Genomic DNA, 18,189 nt, shown 5'->3' with positions numbered 1-18,189 from the left:
TAAGAGTTAAACCAAGACAGGGCTAAGTCTGACATACCAATTCGTGTTTTGATACGTTCTAATAAAATATTATGATCGACAGTATCGAAAGCAGCGCTAAGATCGAGGAGCAGCAACATAGATGACGCATCAGAATCCATCGTTAGCAATAGATCATTAGTCATTTTTGCGAGGGCTGTCTCCGTCGAGTGATTTGCCCTGAAACCGGATTGAAATGTTTCACATAGATTGTTAGACGCTAAGTGTTCATTTAACTGCTCCGCAACAATTTTTTCGAGGATTTTTGAAATAAAGGGAAGGTGAGACACCGGTCGGTAGTTTAGCATGAGGTCAGGATCGAGGTTAGGTCTTTTAAGAAGAGGATGAATAACCGCTTTTTTGAATGCTAGGGGAACAGTGCCCGAGGAAAGTGATAAGTTTATAATATTTAGCACTGATGGACCTAATAATACAAAGAGCTCCTTGATCAGTTTCCCAGGAAGAGGGTCAAGTAAACATGTTGTTTGTTTTATTCCATTTACACGTTGTAACAATTCCTCTAATGTTATTTCCTCAAAACGAGAGAAACTATTTTGGAGGGCAGTATCCGCCGTATATACAATCGTGTCAGTGTTAATAGAACCCCGTTGTAGCTGGGACGCATTGTCTTTAATCTCCTTTCTAATGACTTCAATTTTCTTATTAAAGAATTGCATAAAGTCATCAGCTGAGTGGGTTGAGCTACTGGAAGGAGTCCCTTGTTGGGTTAGCGATGCTACCGTACTAAACAAAAATTTAGGATCGTTTTTATTACGGTGGATGAGATTTGAGTAATATTTAGCTTTAGCTAAGGTTAGCATGTGTTTATAAGTTATTAAACCATCACTCCATGCTTGATGGTGCACCTCAAGTTTAGTCGTGCGCCATTTGCGTTCCAGCTTTCTGCATAATAATTTCTGAGCTCTAGTTTCTTCTGTAAACCACGGGGTGCGCTTTTTTGGAGCCTTTTTTAACTTTAGCGGTGCTATGTTATCAATGGTTTCGCGCAGGGCGTCGTTAAAGTTGTTAGTGAGGTTATCAATAGAGCCCACATATTTTGGGAATGGTGCCATTACCGAGGGCAGTAGGTCAGCAAGAGTTGTCGTTGTGGCCGTATTAATGTTGCGGCTGCTATAGCAGTTATTATTATTATTAGTTTGACGAACATGCGTCTGAACCTCGAATTTTATAAGGTAATGATCGGACAATACTTTAGTATACGGGAGTATCGTAACTTTGGAAGCGGTGATACCCCTGACAAGCACTAGGTCTATCGTATTACCGTTGCGATGCGTGGGTTCATTTATTATTTGTGTGAGACCACAGCTATCAATTATAGTCTGGAGCGCTACGCACGGTGGGTCCGATGGGGTATTCATATGGATATTAAAGTCCCCCATTATGATTATATTATCGGCGTGTGTCACTAGATCAGCAACGAACTCTGAGAATTCATTGATAAAGTCCGAATAGGGCCCTGGGGGGCGGTAGATAACAGCCAGGTGTAGAGGCAGCGGTGTGACAGACCTCATAGTAAGCACCTCAAACGATTTATATTTATTATTTATGTTAGGACTAAGGTTAAAGTTTTCGTTGTATATTAGTGCGACCCCCCCACCCCTTTTAAGCGGACGGGCAATATGCGCATGTGTTAAGTTAGGAGGACATGCCTCATTTAGCGCAAAAAAGTCGTTTGGTTTAAGCCAGGTTTCGCTGAGACCGATGACGTTAAGATTGTTGTCTCTGATAATATCATTAACTAATAACGTTTTGGGAGACAATGATCTTATGTTTAAAAAACCTATATTATAGGTAGTGGGCTGTTTCAGGGAATTTTTGATCAAATTATCCGTAGTAGCAATATTAATAATGTTGTGTTTATTATGCCCAGTGCATTCAGTATAATTACGACCATATCTAGGAATTGATACGACGGGAATGTTCCGATTGTTTGATTGTTGCTTTGATAAACTGCACGCATCATAGTTAGCCACCTCAGTAAAACACATGTCCAACTCTGAAACACTCAAAGCAGAAAAAACTTGTTCTAATTTAACTGACTCCTTACCCAGACCAGTAGTCTCGCATCTTCCATTTAAATGCGGCTGCAGGATGGAGGGAAGTGTTCTGTGGGGATTAGCCTTCTGCTTTGTTTTAAGCCCCGCTCGGCATCCGCGTTTCCGATCACACCGCTGGCGTCTGCTCCGTAGACGGCCCCCGCTGCTACTAGACTCCCCTGCTTCACAGGCCGCTGGATGTAGCCGCCGACGTATTCCCATGCTAGTTAGCACGTCGAACAACCCCGCGTGTATCAGTCCAAAACGGCCCGATATGTCCATATCCAGAAGTGTCTGGCGGTCGTACGTGATCACGGAGTGACCACGATGCGAGCCAGCCATGAAGTCTGCAGAACTGTCCGGCATTTCCGCCAAATGTTCCATCTTTAGCAAGAGCACCGCAGTGTCGCAGCCCGTCCGGGCGCCGCATCACGGTACCGGAGGGTCTTGTGAGATGACGCTGGCTGCTGCAAGATCATTATTATTAAAATATGACCGAGAGGAAGGCGAGAAACACTTTTCATTTCAACAGACTCTCGCGCCGTACCTTCCGTCAAAACTCTAAAGGCCGACTGCACATTTCCTATCTTCACAATAAAAGCCCTGCTTCATGCTGCCTGCGCTAACTAAATACAGAGTCTCGGAAAACTGGCGTGCACAAGCGATCCCTCAGAAAGCTGGCGTGCACATCACTTGTGCACGCCAGCTTTCCGAGACTCTTATTTAGTTAGCGCAGGCAGCATGAGGCAGGGCTTTTATTGTGAAGATAGGAAATGTGCAGTCGGCCTTTAGAGTTTTGACGGAAGGGACGGCGTGAAAGTCTGTTGAAATAAAAAGTGTTTCTCGCCTTCCTCTCCGTCATTTTTTCATAATAATGAACTGGCAGCAGCCAGCGTCATCTCACAAGACCCTCGGGTGCCGTGAATGTCAATCAAGCAAGCTACGGAATTTGCCGCCAATGTTTTTCTTGTAAAGTGTATGGAAGCTGGATGAATGAGATGCCAAAAACCAACCACTTTCATGTGGTAATGTACAGAAAGGACAACTTCTTTTCTCCTCCATTTGAACATGTGGGCGTTATCATCATTACTGTCTGATTCCAATCAATGCAAGTCATCAGAATCAGGTAATACACCAACTTATATTCTTGTCTTCGTGAAAGAAAGACATCTATATGTGTTACACATGCTTGTATTATCATTAAACACATTTAACTTGTTTACAAAAATGTCTCCTTCATAAATAAATAAATATAAATGATATATATAAATGAGGTAGATCCCCTCGAGTTGGTCAATTGAAAAGTAGCTCGCCTGCAGAAAAAGTGTGGGCACCCCTGATTTAGATAGATAGATAGATAGATAGATAGATAGATAGATAGATAGATAGATAGATAGATAGATGGATAGATAGATAGATAGATAGATAGATAGATAGATAGATAGATAGATAGATAGATAGATAGATAGATAGATAGTACTTTATTGATTCCATCAGGAGAGTTCCTTTATTTAGCAATTAAAGCCCTCAAAGATCAATAATGCAGGACACCATTGATTTGAATCATTTGATATTTTTGAGTAATCACAGTGAAAAGTTAAATAAAATCCTACTAAATATATTTGAGATCCGAAAGGTTCCCCACCCATAAAGTGATGCATTTTTTTTTTTTTTTTTTTTTACTTTTAACACTTAAATTTCAAGATCAACTTCCCATACATCTGTCGATTTTAAGTTTGAACTATTATTTTGTTTGTTTCGTGCTCTTTTGTCAAAACTTTGATGGTTTTTATATGGCAACCACACAACATATGCAATATTTTTTTCCACATTCAACATTTTAAAGTGATAATTTTTAAGTAATTTTTCATTATAACAAGATTTTTTTTGTCTTTTTTTTTTGAGCAGTGGAAAAAAAAGAAAATAAAGACAAAAGGGAAAAAAAAGATTTCACCTCATTCCACTTTTTTTTAAATGTTTATTCTTTTAATTTTTGCAATACTATCAATTTTGCGATTTTTGCAGAATGTGTGGCGCTCCGGTACAGGATTAGCTGCGGGCACAAATGGCCCCCGGGCTGCATTTTGGACACCCCTGGCCTGCAGCCTTCCTAAGTAGTATAGAGGAGGGGGGGGGGGGGGTGCTTGGTTGCATCCAACAAATTGTTTTCCGCTGTGATGAAAGTGTTCTCCCCCTCACAGACGAGCAACATCTGAACCCTGTTAGCGCGCTCACACACAACTACACCAGGCCGCCGGGGCCAGGCCACAATGTGGGTCGCTGATGGCCGACTTGATTGTTAAAGGACAGCCGTTACGTGGCGAGTGTGTCGCCCGCGTCCGCGTTCCCTCACACAGATGTGCTGCGGACCCCCGATGTGTGGGACCACCGGACACAAAGGGAAGTACAGTCTTGTTGCAACAGCTGTCCGTGGTGCTGAAGATGATCAGATGAGTGGCCCTCCTACGTCACCGTGTCAGTCTCCTTTTTACTGAGGGGCCACGTCCCAATTATGGCTGCCCTCACTTATGATGTGTGAATAGCAAGGTACGAAAAGCCAAAAGCGGTGAAGTTGTCACCTTGTGTAAACGCTAAATAAAAAGAGAATACAACAAATCCTTTTCTTATATTCAATTGAATAGACTGCAAAGACAAGATATTTCATCTTCACACCGACTAACTTATTTTTTTGCAAATAATCATGAACTTTACTATTTACATATTATCACAAAGTAGTCCGAGGGGCATTTTTACCGGTGTGTTACATGGCCTTTCCTTTAAACAACACTCCGTAAAGGTTTGGGAACTGAGGAGACACATTTTTGAAGTGGAATTCTTTCCCATTCTTGCCTGATGTACAGCTTAAGTTGTTCAACTCATATTTTAGACTTCATATTGCACCAGGTATGGACTAGAGGCAGGCCAGTCTAGTACCCGCCCTCTTTTACTACGAAGCAACGCTGTTGTAACACCTGGCTTGGCATTGTCTTGCTGAAATAAGCAGGGGCGTCCATGATAACAACATATGTTGCTCCAAAAGCTGTATGTACCTTTTTAGAATTAATGGGGCCTTCACAGATGTGTAAGTTACCCATGCCTTGGCCACTAATACACCCCCATACCATCACACATGCTGACTTTTACACTTTCACCCTACAACAGTCTGGATAGTTATTTTATTCTTTGGTTCGGAGGACACGACGTCCACAGTTTCCAAAAACAATTTGAAATGTGGACTGGTCAGATCACATAACACGTTTCCACTTTGCATCAGTCCATCTTAAATGAGCTCAAGCCCAGCGAAGCCGGCGGCATTTCTGGGTGTTGTTGATAAATGGCTTTGGCTTTGCATGGTAGAGTTTTAACTTGCACTCACAGATGTAGCGACCAACTGTAGTTACTGACAGTGGTTTTATGAAGTGTTCCTGAGCCCATGTGGTGATATCCTTTATACGCTGATGTGGCTTTTTCAGTAGCGCCTGAGGGGATCAAAGGTGCGTAACATAATGGCTTACGTGCAGTGATTTCTCCAGATTCTCTGAACCTTTTGATGATATTACCGCCTGTAGATGGTGAAATCCCTAAATTCCTTGCAATAGCTGCTTGAGAAATGTTGTTCTTAAATAATTTGCTCAGGCATTTGTTGACAAAGTGGGGACCCTCGCCCCGTCCTTGTTTGTGAATTACTTAGCATTTCATGGAAGCTGCTTTCATAGCCAATCATGGCGGTCCCAATTAGCCTGTTCACTCCAAATAAGTATTTGATTAGCATTCCTCCACTTTCCTCACTCTTTTTTGCCACTTGTGCCAGCTTTTTTGAAACATGTTGCAGGCATCACGAGCTAATATTTGCCGAAAATAACAAAGTTTCTCAGTGTGAACATTTAATATCTTGTCCATTCATCCATCCATTTTCTACCGCTTGTCCCTTTTGGGGTCCCAGGTTATTTACCATTCACACAACGTGACAACTTCACTGCTTTTGGGCTTTGTATAGGGATTGGCTTCATGATATAGTACACGATTGCATATGCATTTGATTAGTATACATTTCTTTATTTACACTAAAATGTTTTTACTTAACCTAAATGTTGTGGCAAAAACAAACCGGCAGCTTGTTCACCAGAATTTTACCGTAAAATTTGCAGCGCTTTTAACAGCTTAAAAGGAAAAAAGATACCACCGTGTTATTCTAAGCCAAAATTAAAATTGTGGTGACTGAACTCAACAGTTTTTTTTACTGTAAAATCTATTTTAATCCACACAATGTACATTTTGATGGATAACTTGCTTGGAAACTGTAAGTCAAGCTAACATTTAAGTACAGTATTTTTGTTTTTCAAAAAAACATGTTCATGGTTTAGACCAGGGGTGCCCACACTTTTTCTGCAGGCGAGCTACTTTTCAATTGAGCAACTCGAGGGGATCTACTTCTGATTCCAATCAATGCAAGTCATCAGAATCAGGTAATACACCAACTTATATTCTTGTCTTCGTGAAAGAAAGACATCTATATGTGTTACACATGCTTGTATTATAATTAAACACATTTAACTTGTTTACAAAAATGTCTCTTTCATAAATAAATAAATATAAATGATATATATAAATGAGGTAGATCCCCTCGAGTTGGTCAATTGAAAAGTAGCTCGCCTGCAGAAAAAGTGTGGGCACCCCTGGTTTAGACATATTTGGTCAAAATGATAATATAATATGTGATGCATTATGAGACAATATTCATTAGGAGTGTAAATCTTTGGTCACCTACCATTCAACACCATTACCACTCATTCAATGACGATCCCATTCAGAATTGATTCTCGATTCAAACTGGTTCTCGCACTGTATAATTTGGTATAATAATGACAGTAGACTGTTTTTTTTCAATACAGATTAAAGGTTAAAAAAGGTCCTTCTGGTTGCACGGAGATGGCTTAAAAATGCCTATTTAAAAATGTATTTCACGGTGGAAGAGGGGTTAGTGCGTCTGCCTCACAATACCAAGGTGCTGCAGTCCTGGGTTCAATCCCAGGCTCGGGATCTTTCTGTGTGGAGTTTGCATGTTCTCCCCGTGAATGCGTGGGTTCCCTCCAGGTACTCCGGCCTCCTCCCACTTCCAAAGACATGCACCTGGGGATAGGCCCCTCCCACCTCCAAAAACATGCACCTGGGGATAGGCCCCTCCCACTTCCAAAGACATGCACCTGGGGATAGGCCCCTCCCACCTCCAAAAACATGCACCTGGGGATAGGCCCCTCCCACCTCCAAAGACATGCACCTGTGGATAGGCCCCTCCCACCTCCAAAAACATGCACCTGGGGATAGGCCCCTCCCACCTCCAAAGACATGCACCTGGGGATAGGTTGATTGGCAACACTAAATGGTCCCTAGTGTGTGAATGTTGTCTGTCTATCTGTGTTGGCCCTGTGATGAGGTGGCGACTTGTCCAGGGTGTACGCCGCCTTCCGCCCGTTTGTAGCTGAGATAGGCGCCAGCGCCCCCCGCCACCCCAAAAGGGAATAAGCGGTAGAAAATGGATGGATGGATGGATGGATGGAAATGAGGAATCATTTGTACGCATTTGTACGCATTTTGTACGCATTTTTGGACGCATTCCGTACGCATTTTTGTACACATTTTCGCACACATTCTGTATGCATTTTTGCACACATTTTGTACGCATTCTGTACACATTTTTGTACGCATTTTGTACACATTCTGTACGCATTTTTGTACGCATTCTGTACGCATTTTTTACGCATTTTGTACGCATTCTGTACGCCTTTATACTCATTTTTGTACGCATTTTTGTACGCATTTTGTACGAATATTGTACGCATTCTGTACGCATTTTTGTACGCCTTTGTACTCATTTTAGTATGCATTTTTGTACGCATTCCTTACGCATTTTTGTACGCATTCTGTACACATTTTTGTACGCATTTTGTACACATTCTGTACGCATTTTTGTACGCATTCTGTACGCATTTTGTACGCATTCTGTACGCCTTTATACTCATTTTTGTACGCATTTTTGTACGCATTTTGTACGAATATTGTACGCATTCTGTACGCATTTTTGTACGCATTCTGTACGCATTTTTTACGCATTTTGTACGCATTCTGTACGCCTTTATACTCATTTTTGTACGCATTTTTGTACGCATTTTGTACGAATATTGTACGCATTCTGTACACATTTTTGTACGCATTTTGTACACATTCTGTACGCATTTTTGTACGCATTTTGTACGCATTCTGTACGCCTTTATACTCATTTTTGTACGCATTTTTGTAGGCATTTTGTACGAATATTGTACGCATTCTGTACGCATTTTTGTACGCCTTTGTACTCATTTTAGTAAGCATTTTTGTACGCATTCTGTACGCATTTTTGTACGCATTCTGTACGCATTTTGTACGAGTTTTGTACGCATTCTGTACGCATTTTTGTACGCCTTTGTACTCATTTTTGTACGCATATTTGTACGCATTCTGTACGCATTTCTGTCCGCATTCTGTACGCATTTTTGTCCGCTTTCTGTCCGCATTATGTACGAATTTTGTACGCATTCTGTACGCATTTTAGTACGACTTTGTACTCATTTTTGTATGCATTTTTGTACGCATTCTGTACGCATTTTCGTACGCATTCTGTACGCATTTTTGTACGCATTCTGTATGCATTTTGTACGAATTTTGTACGCATTCTGTACGCATTTTTGTACGCCTTTGTACTCATTTTTGTATGCATTTTTGTACGCATTATGTACGCATTTTTGTACGCATTCTGTACGCATTTTGTACGAATTTTGTTCGCATTCTGTACGCATTTTTGTACGCCTTTGTACTCATTTTTGTATGCATTTTATACGCAGCTTGTTTTTGGATTTTTTTTGCGCACCCCTAATATTTGAGTTTAAAAGACATGTTTTTGGAATTTTGCCAGTCGTTCGCAATCCTTATGGAAGACAAGAACGCAAATGTTTTTCTTTTTGTACGCATTCTGTACACATTTTGGTACGCAATTCTGTACGCATGTTTGTATGTATTCTATACGCATTTTTGTACGCATTCTGTACACATTTTTGTACGCATTTTGTACACATTCTGTACGCATTTTTGTACGCATTCTGTACGCATTTCTGTACGCATTCTGTACGCATTTTTGTACGCCTTTGTACTTATTTTGTATGCATTTTAGACGCAGCTTGTTTTTGGATTTTTTTGCGCACCCCTAATATTTGAGTTTAAAAGACATGTTTTTGGAATTTTGCCAGTCGTTCGCAATCCTTATGGAAGACAAGAACGCAAATATTTTTCTTTTCGTACGCATTCTGTACGCATTTTTGTACGCAATTCTGTTCGCATTTTTGTACGCATTTTTGTACGCAATTCTGTATGCATTTTGTACGCATTTTTGTACGCATTCTGTACACATTTTTGTACGCCTTTTGTACGCATTCTGTACGCATTTTTTATACGCATTTTGTACTCATTTTTGTATGCATTTTGTACGCAACTTGTTTTTGGATTTTTTTGCACGCTCCTAATATTTGAGTTTAGAAGACATGTTTTTGGAATTTTGCCAATCGTTCGCAATCCTTATGGAAGACAAGAACACAAATGTTTATCTTTTTGTACACATTTTGTACGCATTTTTGTACACATTCTGTACACATTTTTGCACGCATTTTGTAAGAATTTTGTACGCATTTTTGTACACAAAAAGGGGCGGTATAGCTCAGTTGGTAGAGTGGCTGTGCCAGCAACTTGAGGGTTGCAAGTTGGATCCCCGCTTCCGCCATCCTAGTTACTGCCGTTGTGTCCTTGGGCAAGAGACTTTACCCACCTGCTCCCAGTGCCACCCACACTGCTTTGAATGTAAAAATTAGATATTGGGTTTCACTATGTAAAGCGCTTTGAGTCACTAGAGAAAAAGTGCAATATAAATATAATTCACTTCAATTCACTACACATTTTGTACGCATTTTTGCAAGCATTTTGTATGCATTTTTGTCCACATTTTGGACGCATTCGGTGCGCATTTTGTACGCATTTAGTACGCATTTGGTATGCATTCTGTGCACATTTTGTGCAATTTTTTGCACGCATTTTTGTACGCATTTGGTACGCATTTTGTACACGACTTGTTTTTGGATTTTTTGCTCACCCTTAATATTTGAGTTTAAAATACATGTTTTTGGAATTTTCCCAATCGTTCGCTATCCTTATGGAAGACAAAAACACAGATTTTTTTATTTTTGTACGCATTCTAAGTCACACAATATGACTAGCGCACGGTGGCACCGGAATACGCTATTCCACCCGTGAAGCCCGCTAAAAAAAACATCCAAAAAGCGGCAATACTACTTCATTTACATGTCATGACCTGAATATCAACCAAGCATTAGCGATATTGTTATTACAAGCGCTAACGCTAACAAAATATGTTTACATGCGCTAAGATCACAGAGCTAACTAGCTTATGCCGCTATATTGACATATTGAGCTAATTTTAGATCAGAAATCACGCCTCTCACCTGGATAGTAGAAGGCTGTGGACATAATCCCACAGGTTGGTCGACTTTTACATCCAAATTCGACCTGAAAATGGTGAAAAAAAAAAAAAAAAGGCACATTTAAATGAGGAGATACAAACATCCCACCAGTCTTTATCCAAGTGAGAGCAGACATTGTACAGTAAGTGATGGTTTTGATTGTTTATATATATATATATATATATATATATATATATATATATATTAATACATGTGTTCTTATCTTACATAAGAATTGTTAATGATGAATGTAGTTTAGAAAAAGTGTTGTTCCCTTGAATCATTGTGCTAATATTATGCAGCATAACTTCAGTTCCTATGACGGAGGGAGTCATGGATGCTGTAGGAACAATGGAGGACAACATGAAGGAGAAAAGACAGCAGCGCCTCAACTCCACCCTTCCCATATTTTTCTATCAGCTGCATCAGGTTCCACTAAAACAAAAAAAGCGGGGGAAAAAAGAGACTTTGGATCTTTGAAAAGAAAAGATGAGAAGAAAGGCTGACTTTATGAAAAGGAAATCAAACAAAGCCGAAACCAGAACACCTCTTTAACGCTCAAAATGAAGCGCCTTGATGTCAGAACATCCTTTATGCAAAGCATGATGGGAAAACATACATATATATATACATACATATATAGAGAGAGTTTGTAATGAACTCCAAGATGCAGAGAAGGCGGCACGCATTGTGCAAAAAAACATGATTTAATGTCCAGATATATAAAAATAAACAAGAAGCACAAACCAGAAACTGGGAGGACAAACTGGTAACAGGTAACATAATTCCAGCAAACAGGAACTAGGAACAAACAAAATCGACACGACCAGTAGGAACAACAAGTAGAAATGACGTCGACAGGTATTAGCGACAATAATCCAGCACTGACTGGAGGAGAAAACAGGTCTAAATAGTGGCTGGCTGATTGACACCAGCTGTGGCCAAGTGCCAATCAGCCACAGCTGAGGGTACACAGCACCCAGGGAGACAAACAGGAAACAGAACCAAAATAAGAGTGCTGACAGGAACTAAAGACAGGAAACAAAGACAAATGCAGAGGAAGAACTAAGACATAGTCCAACTGTCAGGGACAAGCCTGACAAGTGCGTGTGGATGGTCTAAAAGTCGGAATCGGGTTTAAAAATGTTGAGAATTTAGGGCATTGTAGAACTAAGAATACATTCATTTATTTGAATAGGAGTATCCCAGGAATATGGGAATTTTGTGAAAACTAGGAGATTTTGAAAATGTTGATACTAGAACTATTGTCCTAGATGATATGAATGGGTTGGTGTTGGAATTTTTCAAATGGGTTGAAAAATGTTGACATTAAAACAGTTTGAATTGAGAATGGGTATTTCGGAATTCCTGGAATTTCAGGAAACCTGGGAATTTGTATGAGAAAAAAAAGATCACTTTTGTTAACCCAACTAAGAGGACTGTTTTGAAGGTACAATGGTTTAAAATGGATGAAAAATGTGGACTGTGAAAACTTTCCAGGAAGAGGTGAAAATAGGGCTTTGGAAAACAGGTAATTTTGGGAATTCCTGGTATTTTTTTAGAAATTGGAAAATGGTAGTTGGATGGTCCAAAGTGAGTGGAGTGTGTGGATGGTGGAACATTTCAAATGGGTTGAGAAATGTGGGATATGGAGAAGTTTGTATATTTATTATTCATTGTCAATGGGGGGTAAAATTACCGGAAAGCTTAGGGAAACCGAGAATTTTGAGAAAGGGAAAACATCTTTTGCGATCGATACATCGTAAGAGAAGTCTGTGGATGGTTGAAAAGTCGGAATCTGGTTTAAAAAAATTGCGAATTTAGGGCTAAGTCTACGTCTAAGAATACATCTACTTATTTGAATAGGAAAAGCAGGATTTTTTGAAAATGTTGATACTTTCAACTATATGAATGGGTTGGTGTTGGAATTTTTGAAATGGGTTGAAAAATGTTGATGTAACAACAGTTTGAATTAAGAATGGGTATTTCAGAATTCCTGGAATTTGGGGAAAACTGGGAACTTGTACGAAAAAAGAAAACGATAGCTTTTGTTATCCCAACTAAGAGGATTGTTTCTAAGGTACAATGGTCAAAAACACATGAAAAATGAGGACTGTGAAAACTTTTCGGGAAAAGGTGAAAATAGGGCTTCAGAAAATCGGTAATTCTGGGAATTCCTGGAATTTTTGAACTTGTAAAATGGTACTTTGATGGTCCAAGGTGAGTGGAGTGTGTGGATGCTGGAACATTTCAAGTGGGTTGAGAAATGTGGGATATGGAGGTTTGTATATTTACTATTCATTGTTAATGGAGGTAAAATTACCGGAAATCTTAGGGAAACCGGGAATTTTGAGAAAGGGAAAACATGTTTTGCGATCGATACATCGTAAGAGTCGTGTGTGTGGATGGTTGAAAAGTCGGATTCTGGTTTAAAAATGTTGGGAATTTAGGGCATTGTAGAACAAACTCTAAGAATTAGTCTTACTAAGAATACATTTGAATAGGAATATCCCGGGAATTTGGGGAAAATCGGGATTTTTTGAAAATGTTGATACGATTGTCCTCCATGATATGAAAGGGTTGGTGTTGAAATTTTTTTGAAATTGGTTGAAAAAGGTTGACGTAACAACAGTTTGAATTGAGAATGGGTATCTCGGAATTCCTGGAATTTGGGGAAAACTGGGAATCTGTACGAGAAAAAAAAAAAGATACGTTTATTTATCCAACTAAGAGGACTGTTTTGAAGGTGGAATGGTCAAAAACGAACTAAAAATGTGGACTGTGAAAACTTTCCAGGAAGAGGTGAAAATAGGGCTTTATAAAACCGGTAATTCTGGGAATTCCTGGAATTTTTGAACTTGTAAAATGGTACTTTGATGGTCCAAGGTGAGTGGAGTGTGTGGATGGTGGAACGTTTCAAATGGGTTGACAAATGTAGGATATGGAGAGGTTTGTATATCTAGTATTCATTGTCAATGGGGGTAAAATTACCGGAAAGCTTAGGGAAACCGGGAATTTTGAGAAAGGGAAAACATATTTTGCGATTGAACATCGTAAGAGTCGTGTGTGTGGATGGTTGAAAAGTCGGAATCTGGTTTAAAAATGTTGAGAATTTAGGGCATTGTAGAACAAACTTTAAGAATTAGTCTTACTAAGAATACATTTGAATAGGAATTTCCCGGGAATTTGGGGAAAATCGGGATTTTTTTGAAAATGTTGATACGATTGTCCTACATGAGATGAAAGGGTTGGTGTTGGAATTTTTGAAATTGGTTGAAAAAGGTTGACGTAACAACAGTTTGAATTGAGAATGGGTATCTCGGAATTCCTGGAATTTGGGGAAAACTGGGAATCTGTACGAGAAAAAAAAAAAAGATACGTTTATTTATCCAACTAAGAGGACTGTTTTGAAGGTGGAATGGTCAAAAACGAATGAAAAATGTGGACTGTGAAAACTTTCCAGGAAGAGGTGAAAATAGGGCTTTAGAAAACCGGTAATTCTGGGAATTCCTGGAATTTTTGAACTTGTAAAATGGTACTTTGATGGTCCAAGGTGAGTGGAGTGTGTGGACGGTGGAACGTTTCAAATGGGTTGACAAATGTAGGATATGGAGCGGTTTGTATATCTACTATTCATTGTCAATGGGGGTAAAACTACCGGAACTCTCAGGGAAACCGGGAATTTTGAGAAAGGGAAAACATATTTTGCGATCGATACATCGTAAGAGTAGTCTGTGGTTGGTTGAAAAGTCGAAATCTGGCTAAAAAATGTTGAGAATTTAGGGCGTTGTAGAACTAAGAATACATCCATTTGTTTGAATAGGAATATCCAGAGAATTTGGGGAAAACCAGGAAATTTTGAAAATGTTGACACTCCAACTATCGTCCTAGATCAGGGGTAGGGAACCTATGGCTCGCGAGCCTTGATGACTGCATCTGGCTCTCGGATAAATTTGAGCTGACATTGCTTAACACGATACTGTAAGTAATGAAAGATTCCACTTGTAATCACAGTGTTAAAAATAACCTTCAAAATATAAAACATTCTCATGCATTTTTAATCCATCCATCCATTTCTACCGCACCTGTTCAAGAAGTTGCGTTAATGGTTAGAAGTTATTTATTTTTTATTGGTTATTTTGGGGCTTGTCCCCCCTGGGGGTTGTTCAGACCACCAAGCACCGACATGAGAGCCCTTTTTCGGGGTTAAAATATGTTTTTAATTTTCAATAAGTCTCTCAGTTGCTTTCCAGCAATTGTATTTTTCTCTTTTGTTCTCGCTCGCACTCTGGCTCCAGCCCCAACCCCGTCTCTACTCCTGGGAGCTGCTTATAACAGAGCGACAGGTGATTAGATAACAAGGCTCAGGTGGACCATATACGCACCTGTCGCTGATTTCGAGGCTGGTCCTGGCACACCCCAGTTCGCTGCAGGCCCGCAGGCCACGCCCCCTCAACAGTTAGCTTCAGAATAACAATGTTATTACAAAGAATAAGAGACCTATTATACTCTAGAAATGTTGGTCTTGCTTGAAAATGCACTCGTTTAGTTGTGTTCAGTGTTGAAAAAAATATTATATGGCTCTTACGGAAATACATTTTAAAATATTTGGCTTTTTGGCTCTCTCAGCCAAAAAGGTTCCAGACCCCTGTCCTAGATGATATGAATGGGATGGTGTTGGAATTTTTTCAAAGGAATTGAGAATGGGTATTTCAGAATTCCTGGAATTTGGGGAAAACTGCACGAGAAAAAAAAAAAAAGTTAAGTTTAGTTATCCCAACTAAGAGGACTGTTTTGAAGGTGTAATGGTCAAAAAACGAAAGAAAAATGTGGACTGTGAAAACTTTCCAGGAAGAGGGCGAAAATAGGGCTTTGGAAAACCGGTAATTCTGGAAATTCCTGGAATTTTTTTGATGGTGGTTTAATGGTCCAAGGTGAGTGGAGTGTGTGGATGGTGGAACAGTTCCGATTGGTTAAGAAATGTGGGATAAAGAGAAGTTTGTTTCAAAACAGAGCTGATAGGTGCGGAGAAGTTGGGGCAATGGCGGATCGGTTGAACCGGTGAGGATGGACTGAATGAGAGAGATTCCAATGATGAACTTCTCCTTCCCTCTGTGCTCAGCAATGAGGAGACTGCAACACCAGGGAGATGGAAAGAGAAACGCCCCCCCCCAACAGACTCATACGCACACACGGTTCTTCAAAGCCAGCGGTCTGCACGGACGTCCAATCACACCAGGAGATGAGGTGTGGGGCGGGTTGGCAGCAGATAAATAAGGTGAAAGCAGAGACCGGGCTCGAGTCCGCACAGCTGATAGAGATAGAGAGGAGGGAGGGAGAGAGAGAGAAGGAGGAAGAGGCCTATAAGGAGAGAGAGAGAGAGAGAGGAAGAGAAGAGAAGAGAGGCGACGCTGCTCGGAGCTCACACACTCGGGAGAGGAGCCACCACAGACTTGCACCCACTTGGAGACTTTGGATCCTTCTTTTTTCCTGGTCCTCTTTCTGGATTTCTGCAGTTCTTTCGTGTTGCTACTTTGTTGGACCGCCTCCGTGGGAGGAGACTTTAAAACTGAATGATCCACAGAGACTTTAAGGAGGACTGGGAGGAAGCCAACTGACTTAAGGATGTCCGAACATTCCTAACCGGCTGGTGAGGAACAAGCAGGACTGGGACTCCGGTCCAAAAGGTTGTGGGCTGAGGGGAGGAGGGGGCTCTCCCGCTGGTGTTCCCTCGCCCTGCGCTCGGCTCAGCATGCTCCAGCCCCTGAGCACCTCCACAGCTCCTCAGGCTCCACTACCATGTGTAGATGGACAGTGACACAAGGTGCACCGGTGGTCTGGTTCTCCTCCCGCCTCCGCGGCGCAACCTTGACGCGCTTCATCCCCCTCGCCTTCCTCCTGCTGCTCCGGCCCTCCTGGTCCTCGCCGCTGTCCTCGCCGCTGTCCTCGCCGCCTTCGCCGCCCACTTCTAGCCAGAGCCACCATGCCGCCGGATTGGGGAGCCCGCCGCGCCACCCCGTCGTCCGGCAGGAAGCCCCGCCGTCTGCCGTCTCGCCGGCGCCCCTGCGCGCCTCCTCCGCCAGGTTGCCGCGGGCGACCAACCTGTCTTCGCCCTCGGCCGCCGTGGTGGGGCGCCACGTGCGCAGCAGCTACAACCACCTGCAGGGCGACGTGCGCCGGAGGAAACTCTTCTCCTACCAGAAGTTCTTCCTCCGTATCGACAGGAAGGGGAAAGTTAACGGCACCAAGAGTGAGGACGATCCTTACAGTAAGTCACTTCCTTTTCTTGAGTTTTGAAATACAACAACCGAAGACCTCCATCAAAAGCCATAAAACTGCAGTCGTGGTCTAGCACCAGCGTCATTTATCACGGGGGTTCTTCACCTTTTTGGACTTTGGGACCCAACTTTTTCACTTCAGATGTCCACTCAAATATTAAAACTGAATCCTACTCTAGATTTTATTCATGTTCAATAACGAGAAGAGGAAATTCCCGGAGGAATTGCGTGTGAATGCTCCAATGCTGAAGCTGAACTGAAATGCTGACAGAATGTGGGAATAGTTTGGATGTTGGAATGGTTTGAATAGTGTCAAGAGTTATTTGTTGACGAACCCCAAGATGCAGAGATGGAGGCAGGCATGGAGTGAGAAAACATGATTTACTATAAATAATAGAACAAGAACAAACAAAAGGGTACTAACGAGGCGGATAATCAAACAAAAGGAGCTAGCCTGGGAGCTAGAAAATAACGAACAGGAGCTTAGCGTGGAAGCTAGCGCGTAGCGAACAGGCAAACAGAAGTCGTACTTGTATAATGAAAAATAAAACGGAAGCAGGGAACAAAAAACAGTAAGCTACAAACATCAACCGAATATAGCTTACCGCTACGCTGCAAAGACAAGGTACGACACGACAGGAACGACAAGACCGACATGTGGCAACGGCAATGATCCAGCACTGACCGGAAGACAAAAGTGGGTACAAATAGGAGCGGGCTGATTGACTACAGGTGTGGCCAGTTGCCAATCAGCCGCAGATGAGGTGACAACGGCACACAGGGAGACAAACAGGAAGCTGAACCAAAATAAGAGCACTTGACAGGAACTAAAGACAGGAGATACTAAACACATAGGAAACATAGACAAATGCAGAGGAAAAAACTAAAACATAGACAAACTGTCAGGGGAAAGCCTGACAAATAGGTTGAAAAATGTGGGGATGCTGCAACTTAAATAAATGTCCGATCATTTCAATGGGAACTTCACGGAAATTTGGGGATTTTGGAGAAAACGGGATTTTTTTTTTAAATAGATTAAGAGCAGGAATGTCCTGAATGAGCTCAATTGGTTGGTGTTGGAATTGTTAAAATCAGTCGAGAAATGTGGAAGTAGTAAATGGTATTAGGGAAATTTTTGGGAAAATCTGGATTTTTTTGGGGGGGGGGGGGAGGGCTAATGGTATAAAACTTGAATGTTGTGAATGAGTTGAAATCGTTGGTGTTGGATATTTTCAAATCGGTCGAGAAATGTTAAAGTAGTAACATTTTTAATAG

At 41.2% G+C, this 18,189-nt stretch overlaps 2 protein-coding genes across 3 annotated transcripts in view; one reads left to right on the top strand and one right to left on the bottom strand.

Annotated features, from left to right (window-relative positions):
• Positions 1-18,189, bottom strand: part of LOC133557356 (histone H2B 1/2-like) — a 107,140-nt gene that overhangs the window by 76,352 nt on the left and 12,599 nt on the right. For both annotated transcript variants that reach the window (XR_009807752.1, XM_061907758.1), the window contains one exon: positions 10,619-10,682. Coding sequence is in view for 1 of the 2 variants with exons in the window: in XM_061907758.1 (XP_061763742.1) it covers positions 10,619-10,682 (64 nt within the window). In the remaining variant the exon portion in view is untranslated. The remainder of the gene's footprint in view (positions 1-10,618; positions 10,683-18,189) is intronic.
• Positions 15,949-18,189, top strand: part of fgf10a (fibroblast growth factor 10a) — a 68,787-nt gene continuing 66,546 nt past the window's right edge. The window contains exon 1 of the mRNA XM_061907755.1: positions 15,949-16,904. Coding sequence (XP_061763739.1) covers positions 16,436-16,904 — 469 coding nt within the window. The 5' untranslated portion in view covers positions 15,949-16,435. The remainder of the gene's footprint in view (positions 16,905-18,189) is intronic.

Source organism: Nerophis ophidion, linkage group LG08 (assembly GCF_033978795.1).
Source record: "Nerophis ophidion isolate RoL-2023_Sa linkage group LG08, RoL_Noph_v1.0, whole genome shotgun sequence".
In the NCBI taxonomy this organism is placed as follows: Eukaryota; Metazoa; Chordata; class Actinopteri; order Syngnathiformes; family Syngnathidae; genus Nerophis; species Nerophis ophidion.
This window is presented reverse-complemented; position numbering and strand designations above follow the sequence as displayed.